Source organism: Hemicordylus capensis, chromosome 6, assembly GCF_027244095.1.
Source record: "Hemicordylus capensis ecotype Gifberg chromosome 6, rHemCap1.1.pri, whole genome shotgun sequence".
Lineage (NCBI taxonomy): Eukaryota > Metazoa > Chordata > Lepidosauria > Squamata > Cordylidae > Hemicordylus > Hemicordylus capensis.
This window is the reverse complement of record NC_069662.1, coordinates 130,053,256-130,067,742: the sequence shown is the minus strand read 5'-3', so window position 1 is coordinate 130,067,742 and position 14,487 is coordinate 130,053,256. Positions and strand designations below refer to the sequence as shown.

The window sequence follows — 14,487 nt, the reverse complement described above, 5'->3', positions numbered from 1 at the left end:
GCCAAATGCTCTGCTCTTTTTTGGCCTTTATTTTCATGAAGCTCTGCCAACCTTTAGTGAAAAGCCTTGCACTCTTTGGCCAAGGGTGTTTCTATGCAAAATAGATGGAACCAGGGCCAATATATTGTAGTCTACACTTAAATTAATTCATAAAATACACTACAGCATTTGAAATCCTCAGGCAGAGTACCAAACCAGAGATATCAGGCAGCGGGGTAGCAAGGTTGGAGTGGGCCCAGAGACAAGATTTTAAAATGCACCCCGCCCCCCTCACTGAAGCTCAGCTCATGAAGTAAAGAAATCTTGAATTAGACTGAATAGTGGTAACAAAAAGCATAGTAAAATTTGTGTGTGTGTATATAAAACAGATCATTCTAAATTATTTTTTTAAAGGTTTTGTAAATTGTGGCCAATGCAAGTCATTGAATGGTACTAGAGAAAGACATGCTGTTCTGGTAGCTCCAGGTGTTAACACTCACATCAATTTCGGAGGATGAATACAACTGAAGGAAGCCCAGGCGGGTGCACAGCTGGGGGAGTCAGTCATGTGACTTGCCTCTGGGGGCTCCCAAGGCAGTGGGCCCCCAGACAACTGTCTCCCCTTGCCCTATTATAGTTACGCCCCTGATGTCAGGCACCATTTTTTAAAATCCATGCATTCACTAACCTCCAGCAACTGAGCCAAGGGCAAATCTGTAGGCAGATTCTGCTATCTGTATGAGTATAGGACGAGACACATCACCAGGAGCTTGCTGCAAGCGCAGGGTTTAGGAAGAAGATCCAGCACCAAGGAAGAGAAAGGTGAGGAGAAAAATCAGTCTGCCATTCACTGTGACTGAGTGGAATAGCATAGTACTATTGGCTGCAACAAAAAAGGCATTTTAACACTAAAATCACAGCCCTATTCAGACATGACATTGTTAGTGCATTCAGATGTTTGTACACATGTACATGTTCCTGTCTGAATGGCTACACCTGTGTTCATTTTAAAAATGAGACTGTACAGACCGCCTGAAATGCAGGATACAGATAGAAAGTGTAATGCTGCATGTGCATTCAACACAACATAACTGTACATGTGCACAGTTCTGAATGTGCATTCACTGTACATGGACTGTATGTGCATTGAACATATAAGAACATAAGAAGAGTCCTGCTGGATTAGGCCCAAGAGAGGCAAAAGCTACAATCCTAAACAAACTTACTTGGGAGTAAGTCCCTTAAGTTAGGGTATTTACTCCCACTGTATAGGATTCAACTGTATGGAGGTCCTGTTCCATAGCCTGCTGTCATTAAAATTCAACTGAAAGTACCAGGGACAGGGCCTTGTTAATGATGGCACCACTACTAGAATTGCTTCCATGGAGAGATCTGGCAGGTTCCCCATCTCCTTGCTTTTAAGTTGGTTCTGAAAGCCTTTTTATTTCGACAGGCATTTAGTGTATGATTCCTTTTTCTATTTTAAATTGTTTGATGTTGATTTCAGTACTCTTGTTTATTTTTTATTACTGTCCTATTTTTCAGTTAGATTTCCATTGTTTAAAATATTAATTTTATTTCTTTGATACTTGTATGCCATTTTGGTGACAGTTGTGGGGAAGTTGGGTAAAAGTAGATTGAAACAAACACATATACACATAGTTTGTCCTATTTACACTATATAGAAGGAAACAACCTACCAGAACATATTAAAATCAGAGCTAAACAGGAGGCAACTGAGGATCATTTACAGATATTGGACAAATGTAATCTAAATACCTCTTTTCTGACAATAAAATACTCCTACAAGCGACTAGGCAGGATCAAGAAGAAGTCCCACTGAAATTAACTGGACTTAAAAATTAAATCATGACAAAACTTGCATCATTTATTTCAATGGTGCTTAGTGGATCCTGCCCTCCTGAAATCAGGAGAAGTGTAAAGTTAGGCCCTCTGAGCATGTTAGAGCTCTCCTTTTTGTTTTCCCCTAAAGGCATTCCCTCAGCACTGCCAAGAATACTGCTTCCGAATCCTTCCCCATAGCAGTTCAGGGGAGCCGATAGGAGAAGGAGAGGATGAACGCCTCACTAGACACACTAGCCCCTCCCTCTGCCCAAGAAGGGTTTACTGGACTTCAGCCATAATTTCTAGGGAGACACATAAAGAAGGATACATTCACTGGCTCAACAGACCTACCACAGTACACACTACCTGGTGTACATTCCAGGGCATTTCTGATCTATATTTTCTGAGTCTGAGTTGAAGATTCTGGCAAACAGCATTTACACGGAGGCTTTTCCATGCAGGCAGTACATAGCCCTGCTTGCCACAGAGACTGCCCCCAAGGCAATGAACATGCAGCAGCATGGAGAAGCTACCACGTGAGTCATGTTTGCAGCATCTTCCAACTGTAGCGACTGGGCCTGTCGCAACTCTTGGTCCTCTCTTTACCTCTTTCAATAATCTTTGAGACAGGGTTTTAGGAAGGCACTCAGAAGAATGCATCCTAAGATATTCACTCCTCAAAGAAGGCTAAAAATATGCTGTTATAGGGTGATGCTGGGTGGGAGGAGGGCCTGGGTGGATGGCAGCCAAGTGAAGAGGGCCTGGCTCAAGGCCTATTCGACCCAAAAATGTAGCCTGCTTCAAGTTGCTGTGGTCAAACTGGCGTCTCTGCACAGACCCAGAGCACGGGGGGGGGGGACCCTCCAGCTCTCAACATACAGAACTCAGTTTGACTTAAGTGATAGTTTTAGAAAAACAGAACTACACCCAGGTCTGTGTCAGTTTTCAATATATGAAAGAAACCAATAACAGCTTTAAAAGTTGGCAACGATGGGGCGGGGGGGGGAGTGGTTTGATCAAAACAATAGATAACTTTTTGTTAACCTTCCCCAACACACACACAAACACATAAATACAAATTAAGATTAACATTTTGGGAAACCCAGTGTTTGGTTCCTTTATGGTCTTAACAATTTGAAACTATTTACGACAGACTAAACAAAACCAACATTTGTTTCAATGTGCAGCTGAACAGAGAATGCAGAAGAATGCAATCGGCAACCCACTGAAAGATTGAACATCTCCAAGAAGCAAAGAATATTTTTTCTTGGGTGCTAAAACTGACATCCCCAGCAGAAAGTAAATTAGTATATCCCTCGTGAACATCATTCTAAGACTGGATTAGAGAGGATTAACCCTTTCTAGGATGTGAACATTCTTCCTTAGGTTGGTACAATGACACCTTTATGATTTTTTCTTCCTTCCGTGTGTTTTACTATTACTATCAGATCACTTGCACTTCATCTCTTTAAATGGAAAAAGACACTCCACCCCCGCAAAAAGCAGCCCGTTTTATGGCTAAGTGAACTAAACTGGGGGTGGGGGTGGGGTGGGGGAGAAAAAACCTAACATCCTTTTTACTAAAAAGCAGGGCAATAAACGCATCATTACTCTCCGCCCACCCACCCACCCCCATCCTGCCTGCCTTTCCTCACCTGTCTCTGAGCCTCAGCCAGGTTGTAGGGCAACGTTCCCTCTTCCAGAGGAGCAATTCTTTCAATGTCTGCTAACGTCATGCGCCTGAGAAGACAAAGTGGTCACACAAGTGAAGTTCTATCCCAAAAAGTAGAGTAAGCTAAGTTACCTGCACTGGTAGGCAATATGCTAGACTATTTCATTCACTGTTTATTTCATCCCCCCCCCCAACAAAGGAAGGGTAATTTTCAACTTACCCCCGTGGCTCATATAAATCTGCTAACTGGAACAAGATGTCAACTTCCATGGGTGTAACCTGGCCAAATTTCTGAGCTGCCAGAACAAACTCCTCTGCAACAGAAGAAGAAATAAAAAAAATACAGCAGGGGAAAACTAATCAAACAGCACTGAACGTTATCCACAAATGTCCCAGAATCACCAACATTTAGTATTAAACCAATATGCTGAAAAAGAAGAAAAAAACTGCAAATAGTTTTCCTGCCACTGTGTAAATGTATGTTCTAAATACTCTATCCATCATGCAAATAGAAGGAGTCTGGCATTATAGCTTAGTGCTAACAGCAGGATTTAGGATATTTGACATAAGGTATCAATCAGTTGTGGGTCAGAGTAAAAAAAAAAGAAAAGTAGGAGACAGAGATGTGGAATTTTTCTTCTATGTGCGTCCCAGTAGGCTACATTAATGGAGGGTTGGCACTACAGAGGGAGTTCTCTATAAAAGTGGTTAGATAGAGCAGATAACATCTTGTTCCAAGCTTGTAGATCAGCTTACTGCAATGCCAATACAAGTTTACGGAATTTTTCAAACTACCCTTGAAGGTCACTTTAATAGGTTGCCAATTTGGCACAAATCCTAGGAAGTTTTGGAAACTTTTAAATAGCTTTACAATGACAGCTTATTCTGTCCTGCCTTTGGGACCTTGATCTTTTGCTGAAATTAATAAAAAGTAGAAGTAGATCCAAGGAGAACTGAAATCAACAAAAAGGAGCTGCAAGATGGGCACCCAATGAAAGCACCCAACAGGCTTAGATAGTTCCCTTGTGTCAAAGTACTCCACGGATACCAGAGAGAGAGAGAGAGAGAGAGATTCCAGAAAAGGTTAACTACATTTCAACTAACCTTTAGTAACTTCCACATTTTTTCTATTTCCAGCCAGAGTACTATAGATTTTTCTAATGAGTTCCATGTTATTAAGAAGGGTATTAAATCCATTAAAATAGGAAAAGCTGACTTGATGAGAAGTGGTACCTCCAGCAGCCTAGAACAGAAAGAGCAATGGGGAAAGCAGGAAGAGACAAAGTTGATATAGGATTGTGTTTTTAAAATCAGGCAACTTGAATAAAACATCTGTGGGGGGGGGGGGGAGACTTTAGGAATATTGTTAGTTTAAAAAAACAGTAATAGAAGTAGCGAGAGATTTTTAAAATGAAAAAAGCTTATAATAGATTCTTAGGTTACTGCAGCTAATCATGACCAGCATGCAAGCTGCTCGCACCCCCCACCCCCATTCAGTGAAACCTAAACAAATACATATGCAGGATTATAACAACATGGCCAGTGGTAATTTACAGAGTTCAAGTTTCAATACTGCTTCACTTGAAAAATGTTTTATAAGTTGCTTTATTTCTTCTAATGAGCAAATCTCGAAGACTTAAAAATGCCAAGTATATTAATGTCTGGGGCGGAGGGGAAACAACAAAATCAAATCATGCTACAGAAAAGGGGAGCAGCTTTAATATCTAAATCCAGAGAAACACCATTTCGCCTGCAGTCAGGAGCTTTTAGACTAACTCAGACTTTGCTTTTACAATCAGCTCACTGGGAAGAATAAAAACTTTTTATCCTCAAAATGTACTAATGACATGACCTTAAACAAATGCCAATCCTCCAACAGCCACTGGAAACTCAAGGGTCAAACTTTACGAGGGAGGGTGCCATTTTGGTTGTTCATTGCTTTCCCCCTTCCACATAGCAAAATAGGCTTTATGCGGGCCGCTTTTTAAGCAGGCAAGGATTGTCCTTTCTGAAGAACATAGGATAATTGCAACGTGTCCAACCACTACGGTCTGGGAAAAAGCCACATTTACGAAAATGATTTGCAAACACCACCAACTGCATGCTTCTCAATATTTAAATTTATTGTGGTTCAACAGCTCATAAATATTTGATGCACAACAGTAGGAAGAAGGTCTGCAAAGAGTGGCACAGAAAAGGAATTCTACACAAAAACCCTGTTCTTTGAGTTTTTGTTAGGGATGTGCATGAAGCGTTTTGAGCCTCTAATTTGAGGCACTGAAACGTTTCGAGCTGCCCCAGCCAAATCATTTTGGCGGCGGCGGGGTGGGGGGGAAGCGGGTGCTTTAAAAGGATGAAGGCAGGTCTTACCTGCCTCTCTGTCACTCTGCCGCGGCACTGTCCATATTAAACAGCCATGGTGAATGTTCTAAAAAAGCCATGCCACACAGCTTCTTTCTGCTTGGGAACAGGAACAGAACAGCCCGTGGGCAGCATCAGCCCATATATGGTATCTGAACATGTGCAGATGCCATGTGTATATCGTCAATGCCCACAGGTTGCCGAGAACAGGGAACTTCTTGTTCCCAAGCAGGAAGCAGCTGTACAGCGCAGCTTTTCAGAACAGACACTGCAGCTGTTTAATACGGACAGCAACGCGGTGGGGCGCCAGGGTGGTGGCGGCAGCAGAGGAGTGACGGAGGGGCAGGAAGGACCTGCTTTCCTCCTTTTAAAGCATCCACTCTCTGCCCGCCCCATGCACAAAATGCTTTGTGCACATCCCTATTTTTTGTGACTTTTTGCTTTATATACTGTGGCCCCATTCTGTGCAGCAGTAGGTGTGTGGAAGAAGAGCTGAGTGGTTGCAGGAAGCCTTCAGCATACCTGTGATGAGTTTTCTTCCACAATCAAGCATGCAAGGAGGGGAAGCGATTTTCACTTCTCTCCCCTTGATGCAAAAGACCTTTCTGCTTACAGAAATACATCCCTGAGAGTTTTGAGACTCTCGGGGACATATTCCACTAGCAGAAAGGCCTTTTGTAGCAATGAAAAGCTTCTTTTCTCTTCTATGCATGCTCAACTGTAGGATAAGCCTTTGCCGCAAGTACATTGAAGGCTATCTGCCACCATGGAGTCCTTCTTCCGCCCATCTACTGCTTATGTTCGACGGGGATGTACAGGTGGTATCATTTACATGAAGGGAGCAAACACTGCTCACTTTCAATAGTACACTGAAGGAAGGTTTGGAAAAATACAGACACTAGAACAGAGGTAGTTGGATCAAGTTGGATTGGAGTCCTTCAGGCCCTGTTCTTTTGCTGGATACATAGCTAGTTATAGATTTGTGAAGCTGCCCAGTGTTCCAGAAATGGTTGCCTTTAAGTGAAATATCAACTAGAGTAACATGGGCAGTTCTCAATTGCCCGTGTTGCTGTAGGCATCTAAAACAATGGTCGCGGTATAGCTCAAGAGTGTACCTATGCTAATCCTTAAATTGCACATGCAAGAATACTTCCATTGGAAATAAGAGACATATCATCGCACAAGTATGATTATGCAATTTCTCTTGCACAACATCATGGTTGTGCTCTTCTCTTGCACAACTCTTCTCTTGCACAACATCATGGGCATTGTTTTAGAACTTGCGTTTTGGGCTGTATAACAATATGATTAAATAAATAAATAAATAAATAAAATAGACGCCTGCAGCAGCCTGGGCAATTGATTGGATCTAATACTACTACTCTGTGTTGCTCTGCATGGATTGCCAGACACTGTCTGAAAGTGGCCTGCAACATAAATGCATCATGCAAATGTTCATGCAACTGTGTGTTAAATTAAGCATATTTAAAGCATGCAGAGCAGACGTGAGCCCCCAAGCTCACCATATATTTCCAGACTAGCCTTTGGTGCTGAACAACTTGCCGATTCCTGTGTAAGCAGAATGTTAGTCTTATAAAACAAGACTTTCATGCATAACTGCCCGGACAGGGAGCAGCAGCTTGTTGAGACAGCACAAAAATTTACCCAGGTGGTGCAACAGGTCATCGGATACAGCTCACAGTTGCTGGCTGCACCTGAGAAGACACTATCACAATCTTCTGAAGAGGAAAACCTTGAATGAATGTCTACTTGGATTTATCATGTATACATGTAACTCCTCTTGCATCCAATGCCTGAGTTACGGATACTAGCAAAAATAAAAAACATAGAATAATAAACTTGAAATCATCATCATCTTCAGACCTCCCTCTACCACTGTGACGTTTTGTCAAAACTACCCTTTGTGCATACAGTACTTGCCTCAGCAGGACCCTCATAATGACTCAAGTCCCTATTTATGACATAAATGGCAAATAACTTACAGCTACTAGACATTCTTCAACAAAAGGTGTCAACATGTGAGGCCGGATTGTAACCATAATGTCTCTAAAGTCAATGGCAGTGACTCTTCCAGACTGTGCATTATCTCGCTGTACAAAAGCCTGTTTGGCATGTTCCAGCTGAATTTCCTGCAAAATGTAAAATGGATGATTAAATAAAGCTCACAACTAATTCTGTCACATTGTTTTTCGTGTATTTCACCGAGGATCACATAACTTGTTTAATATCCAAAGCACCACAAATACTCTAGACCAGTGTTTCTCAAACTTTTTGGAGTCAAGGACCGCTAAATTCTTCGTGCAGAGTTTCAAGGACCGCTACATTCTTCATGTGCAGTTTCCCGGACCAGCAGTTAGTAAAGGGGTTTCAAGTCTGTCTATCTATCTATCTGTCTATCTATCAGACTTCTATACTGCCCAAAACTTGCATCTCTGGGCAGTTTAGAATGAAAATAATATAAGCATTAAAATAATTAAATTTGGAATCTTTTGCAAACATGGAATATTAGGGGTTCTTAACCTTGGGTCCCTCAGTTAAACTCCCATAACCCCCAGCAACAATGGCATTTGGCCATTATGGCTGGGGATTATGGGAGTAGAAGTCCACCAACGTCTGGGTACCCAAGGCTGAGAACCCCTGAATCTAAAAGCCTGGGTGAACAAATTTGTCTCCAGTATGTCTGGAGTGGAGGTGCTTGTGATTACTCAGTGGAGAGGGGATGTTGGGCCATTAGAAAAATTCAAAAGCTACATGGGGCCAATGAAAACAACATACAAGCAAGCCCCACTGATGCAAGAGGGAAACAGCGTTCCCTCTCAAGGCGCCTCGATCACAACAGGCAGCTGGGTTTCAATCAACCAACCTTTGGCTGCAAACAATGAGCATGCAAGAACCAGCAGCCCTTCAAGTGGCGCCCACTGCCATACTTTTTCCTCCATGCCCCCGCATCGCATACAGTTTGAAGCTGTAAAGATAGGGAATAAGATAGCTGTAGGAAGATCTCAGCAGCACGTGGAGGCAAGGCACAAGAAGGGTCCCATGCCTCCGTGATACTCGTCCTCTTCCGTGCCATGTGCAAAATTGAGTAAGTGAGTGCCTTGATTTCAGTTGGGGGGGGGTTTGACTCCCAGTCAGGGACCGGCACTCAACCCTTCGGGGACCGGCAGTGGTCCACGGACCGGTGGTTGAGAAACACTGCTCTAGACTACCAGATGAACTCTGGGAAGTGTGCAAAAAGGTTCTGAGAATTCTGCTGGAGATCTTCAGCTCATCTCACAAAATAAAGATTCCCAACGCGAGCTGGAGCCATGATAGTTAATCTAGGTTATATTTGTAGTGCAGAAATGGTATCAGAAGTCATCTTCACCTACTGGCACTGATTTTAGTAGAAATCTGTTCATTGTAGATTAATGCCATGTAATTAGAATCACACTACTTACACTTATTTGTAAACAGAAAAAGAGAAAGTCAGGCATTTTACTATACTGTGACCTCTACAGGGATGCCCGTTTAGATTTTATTTCACCTTTGTTGAAGTCTTTTCCTGGCCGTTCAGATGACTTTTATCTTGATTTATTACTGTCTAAATTTGATAGTCTGAGTACTAATTCTGTGGCCAAGTTTTGTTACATTGCATGCAAGCTGCGTATTGCCATTTTATGATGTCTCTCTCCCTCTTTTTTGTGTTCTGGTCACTGACCAAAATAAAAGCTGATTTCATTTCATTTCATTACTATGCAATGAAATCATTTACATTTTTAAAGTCTGAAAATCAGAGGTACAGAAAGCAACGATAACTTCAGAGGCTGAATTTCCTACAATATCTATATCTATATATAAAGGCTGCTTGGGCTTCACTCACTGACATGAAACTCACAGACCAAACCATGAAAGACAGAAACATGCCATTTTCACAGGTGGGCTCCAGACCTTGCCCAGACTACCAGAAAAATCTCTCTCTCTCTCTCTCTCTCTCTCTCACACACACACACACACACACACACACGGCCCCGGGAAAATTCATTAACATCCTGGAAAATGCAAAGGTTTGGCAGTTTTCTCAGATACATTTGGACACAAAAAGTCCAGTCTTTCTTGGTGCAGGAAGCATGTGTGAAAACTGCAAGCCATTTTACTAGTATATTACATTTGCTTTTAAAAAATGATGAAATCAATATGTTTAAAACATCCACAGTTCTTACATTTATACCTATTTGTATTAAGCTTTTATTGGCAACATTTCTATCCAATAAAGCACCCTTAAGACAATAAACAAAATACTATAAAAAGCTATAAAAGACCAAGTAGCACCCTAATGAACAACTCAACGTGTGTGAGTGTGTGAGAGAGAAAAGTAAGATGCACTGAAACCAGAAAGACAGTCTTCAACAAGCGTGACGTGAAGAGTCAGCAAGAAATGGACCAATAGCAGGGCAGGAAGTTCCATAGTCTGGGTACTGTGACTGAAACAGTCTTGACCTGTGTTCTCACCAGTTGTACATACAATGGCAGCACGACACAAGTAGGACTTTCTCAACAATCTCAATGAGAGGGCAGGTTCACGTGAGCAAAAGCAATCCTTTAAATATCTTGTTCACAAATTATTTAGGGTTTTTAAGGGGTTAACAAGCACTCTGGTTTTGGCTCAGAAACAAACCAGAAGCCACTGCAGATTGAATAGTATTTTATAGGGAAAATAAGGCAGCATGAAAAGTTCTACAGAAAATCTTACTATTAGCATACACTGTGGGAGGGTTCACACAGCACGGTGAATGGGCGGCAGTGTTCCCTCTAACTGGGATTCCCAGATGTTGTTGACTACAACTCCCATAATCCCCAAGCAAAGGCTATTGCAGCTGGGGATGCTGTGAGCTGTACTCAACAACATCTGGGAATCTCTTTTAGAGGGAACACTGATGGACGGTTTCGTAGAACACATGCACGTGTCTGATGCCCAGTGGTGGGGGTGACATGGTAGTGGGGCTCATACAGACGTTTTGGGAACTGAAGCTTTGGCTGAGCCTCTATGATGTGTGAACTTGCCCTATATCAAAGTATTCCAGGTTTTAGCATTTGATCCAAAAGGCATGAAGATGACAAAAATAACACTTTTAATGTCAGATTGATTTCAATGGGAAAGATTAAGCACTTGCTTAAAACTTCCTAATTAAAACAATTAGATTAATTTTGGTTGGATCATCATGCCCACAGCAGCATAATTTAAGTATCTGGGAGTAGGGATGTGCGTGGAACTGCAAGTGGGCATTTCCAGTTTGATGCTGACCAGGGTGGCAATGAGGTACGCTACCACCCTGCGCCAGCGATTTTGTAGACAGCAGCAGCAGGGGAAACGCAGCCGGGGGCGGGGGGGGGGGGAGTCTGGCAGTTCGATGGCAGGGGGTGCTAAGGTAACACACACACACACCCGCCACCACTGAACTGCTGGATTTTCAAACCGGTTCGGTAGTCCACAAAAGGACCGCTGAACCGGTTCATGCACATCCCTATCTGGGAGTTTTAAAATGCCTGGTATCCTAGAAACATAATTTCTGTAGTTGACTCATACTGTGAGGTGCTTTTTATAATACACTGCAAGGTTTCTGGACCTGGCAAAGCATGGGTTAAAAATAGCTTTGTAAGAAAAACATACATTCAGTTGCTTCTCAATGTAAAATAAATGGCCCACCAAGTGTCCCCTAGATTAGAGGTGGTGTAATCCCTCTGTATAACTTTAAAAACAGCTTCATTCCTTGATGCGGAGAGTCTGAATTCCTAAAAGCCACAATAAGTGTTTATACAAAATTAATTTGCAGTTGATAACAGGAACTCTGGCACCAGAGCTTTAATGGGAGGATTTCCCAACTCGATTTTCACTCCCCCTTCTCAACTCCATTTTTCCTGTTACAGCTCATAAAGTCATTTCATTTTCCAGGTATGGGAAGATTATATTCAGGTACAGTATGACTGATATTTCCAATTGATCAACATTCATTTGATGCAACACAGTCCTTCCCACCGCTGTGAATTGTGAGGTCCCATTGACAGGTATTATTACCTCATCAACGAGCATGCCAGAGCAGAATAAAATGCAAGCTTACATTTGAAGTTACTTAGCAAAGCCATAAAAATGAGCATATGTAAAATGTAATGTAAAAAACTGGTGGTGGACTTTGGACAGAGCTGTCAGGGCAGGATTCAGGCTAAGTTAGCGTCTAAGCTCTGCTAACTGGGCAAAGTGGCCATTCTCTTTATATTAAGCAGGATGAGAGCAAGCCTATTCAAGCCTAGCACAGCATCTATAACAATTGCTGGTATCTGCCTTGTGTTTCTTTTTAGACTGTGTGCCCTTTGAGGACAGGGAACCATCTTCTCATCATTCTTGATAAACATGGAGAACTCCTTTGCTGAAAAGTGGAATTATATATTATTAGTAATAAATCAATCACCATAATCATCCTGGGAACAGTGGCAGTCTTGTGATAGCGAGCATGGATTGTCCCCTTTGCTAAGCAGAGTTCAGCTTGGTTTACATTTGGATGGGTAACTATGTGTGAGAATTGTCCCCCGGCTGTAAGATATTTTCCTTAAAGGGATGGGGCTGTAGCTCAGTGGTTTTTATCAGAATTGCCCCGAGGTGCTGGCTAGACATCTCAACTATGTTTTTGGCTTGAACTGGGGAAATTGGCTTGGCTTGGGGAACAGTTCGGCTCCTGTATTAATCTGAGTAAGTTTTGGCATATTGGAAAAATGAGGAAACAGAATACAGTTCAAAGGCTTTATTAAGGGTAACATGGGGATACAGAAGGAAAAATGTTTGATTAGGCAATGCAATCAATCTTGGCTGATATTCTTACTGGAGATAATTTAGCTAAAGCCCTAATTAAGAGTGAATCACACTGGCTAAGGTTCTTAGACCAGAGCCTGGCTTAACGGGTGCTGTGGAAAGTGCTCAGGAGGTGGGGAGGGAGACAGAGAAGTGGCAAGGAGATGTTAGAAATGCAAGAGGTCAGTTTGCCTATCCTTCCAAGGTAGGTTGGTGTGTTTGTTGCACATTGGCAGGAGGGGAAGAAAAAGAGCAAGGAGCGAAGGGCTACAACCTGTGTGTAGGAGAGTCCGTAGAATAGTGATCCAAACAGATTCCATGTGCTTTGGCCAGACACACATATACCTCGAAATGTACCCTGAGGCAATTCCCAAGCCATTCTACTTACCCAGAATGTGGCAGATTTCACAAAAGACAAAGAAATCTATTCCCACTCAAACTTTATTCATTTTGAGGGCAGCTTGTCCAATAAAGGCAGGGGGAGCCATTGTGGGGGCGGGAGCCACTGCTACAGCCCCCTGTTCTCCTCTGGCTGCAGATCTCACAAGAACTGCAGCCAGAACTGGAGGAGGAGGAGGCCCAGCCAGCAGGTGGGAGGAAGGAGGCGGCGGCGGCTGGGGTGCAGCAGCAACCTGGCCCAGGAGAGGAGGAAGGCATGGCAATGCTTCCCAGCCAGGGAGGAGAGAACAGGGTAATGGGGTGCCAGGCAGTTGGGCAGCAGTAGCAGGCACAGGAGATACTGCACGCCCACCAGAAACTGCAGCGCAGGGGCTTGGATGTTGGTGCATGCACACCTAAGAGTGAACAGTGATCATGAGCCCATGATCCAGTGCAACTGAGATATCTGGGTAGAGGAATGCTCTCTGTGCTATCCTGGAAAATGGCTGGCTAGCAACAGTGGTAGAACATCTGCCTGCATGCAAAAAGTCTCAGGTTCACTCCCTGGCATCTCCAGGTAGGGCTGGGAGAGATCCCTCCCTAAAACCTTTACATGCCACTGGTACAGGACAGCTTCCTGTGATCCTATTACTAAGTCTCACTGAAATTAATTTTCAATTTACCTATTTATTATATGTTTCTATCACCCCATCTAAAAAGCACTGGGCAGTCTACAATAAATTAGTTAGCGTGGTGTAGTGGTTAGAGTGCTGGACTAGGGCCAGGACGACCCGAGTTCAAATCCCCATTCAGCCATGAAGCTAGCTGGGTGACTCTGGGCCAGTCACTTCTCTCTCAGTCTAACCTACCTCATGGGGTTGTTGTAAAAGAGAAACTCAAGTATGTAGTACACCGCTCTGGGCTCCTTGGAGGAAGAGCAGGATATAAATGTAAAAATAATAACAACAACAACACCACCTCCCAGTGAGGCACTACCTTGGCGTGGTTGTGGGGCTTGCATGCTCTGAGGAAGGTGAGAGCTATGCCAGAGGTCCAGCCATACTGGACAGGTCTCACCAGAGGAGCCAGAAAAAGAGTGCCTCTCCCATCAACATTATGGTGAGACGTAACTTTAATAAATCTATACTGGATTGGTCGTCGCCCGGGTCAACAACGACCGCGCCAGGTGCTGGAGTCCCTGGACATCTGGTGGCAAGTGGGCAACAGGACTCAGGATCTTCAGTTGAGCAACCAGGGCTGGAGACTGCAATGCTACTGGAAGAAACGTCGCTTAACCGAAAAAAATATATACGGAAAATGCCAACAAGGAAATAATGATCTGCTATTACAAGTCTAGTCCAACTAGAAGAGGTTATTTTAAAAGAATGTACCAAATTTGGAAAGAGAA

General features: G+C 43.0%; 1 protein-coding gene across 2 annotated transcripts in view; it reads right to left on the bottom strand.

The window, feature by feature from the left end:
* Nucleotides 1-14,487, bottom strand: part of SLC25A13 (solute carrier family 25 member 13) — a 187,097-nt gene that overhangs the window by 61,244 nt on the left and 111,366 nt on the right. For both annotated transcript variants that reach the window (XM_053262710.1, XM_053262709.1), the window contains 5 exons: nucleotides 7,861-8,007; nucleotides 4,601-4,739; nucleotides 3,717-3,810; nucleotides 3,480-3,564; nucleotides 668-752 (listed from right to left, as the gene is read on the bottom strand). In XM_053262710.1, the coding sequence (XP_053118685.1) occupies nucleotides 668-752; nucleotides 3,480-3,564; nucleotides 3,717-3,810; nucleotides 4,601-4,739; nucleotides 7,861-8,007 (550 nt within the window). The remainder of the gene's footprint in view (nucleotides 1-667; nucleotides 753-3,479; nucleotides 3,565-3,716; nucleotides 3,811-4,600; nucleotides 4,740-7,860; nucleotides 8,008-14,487) is intronic.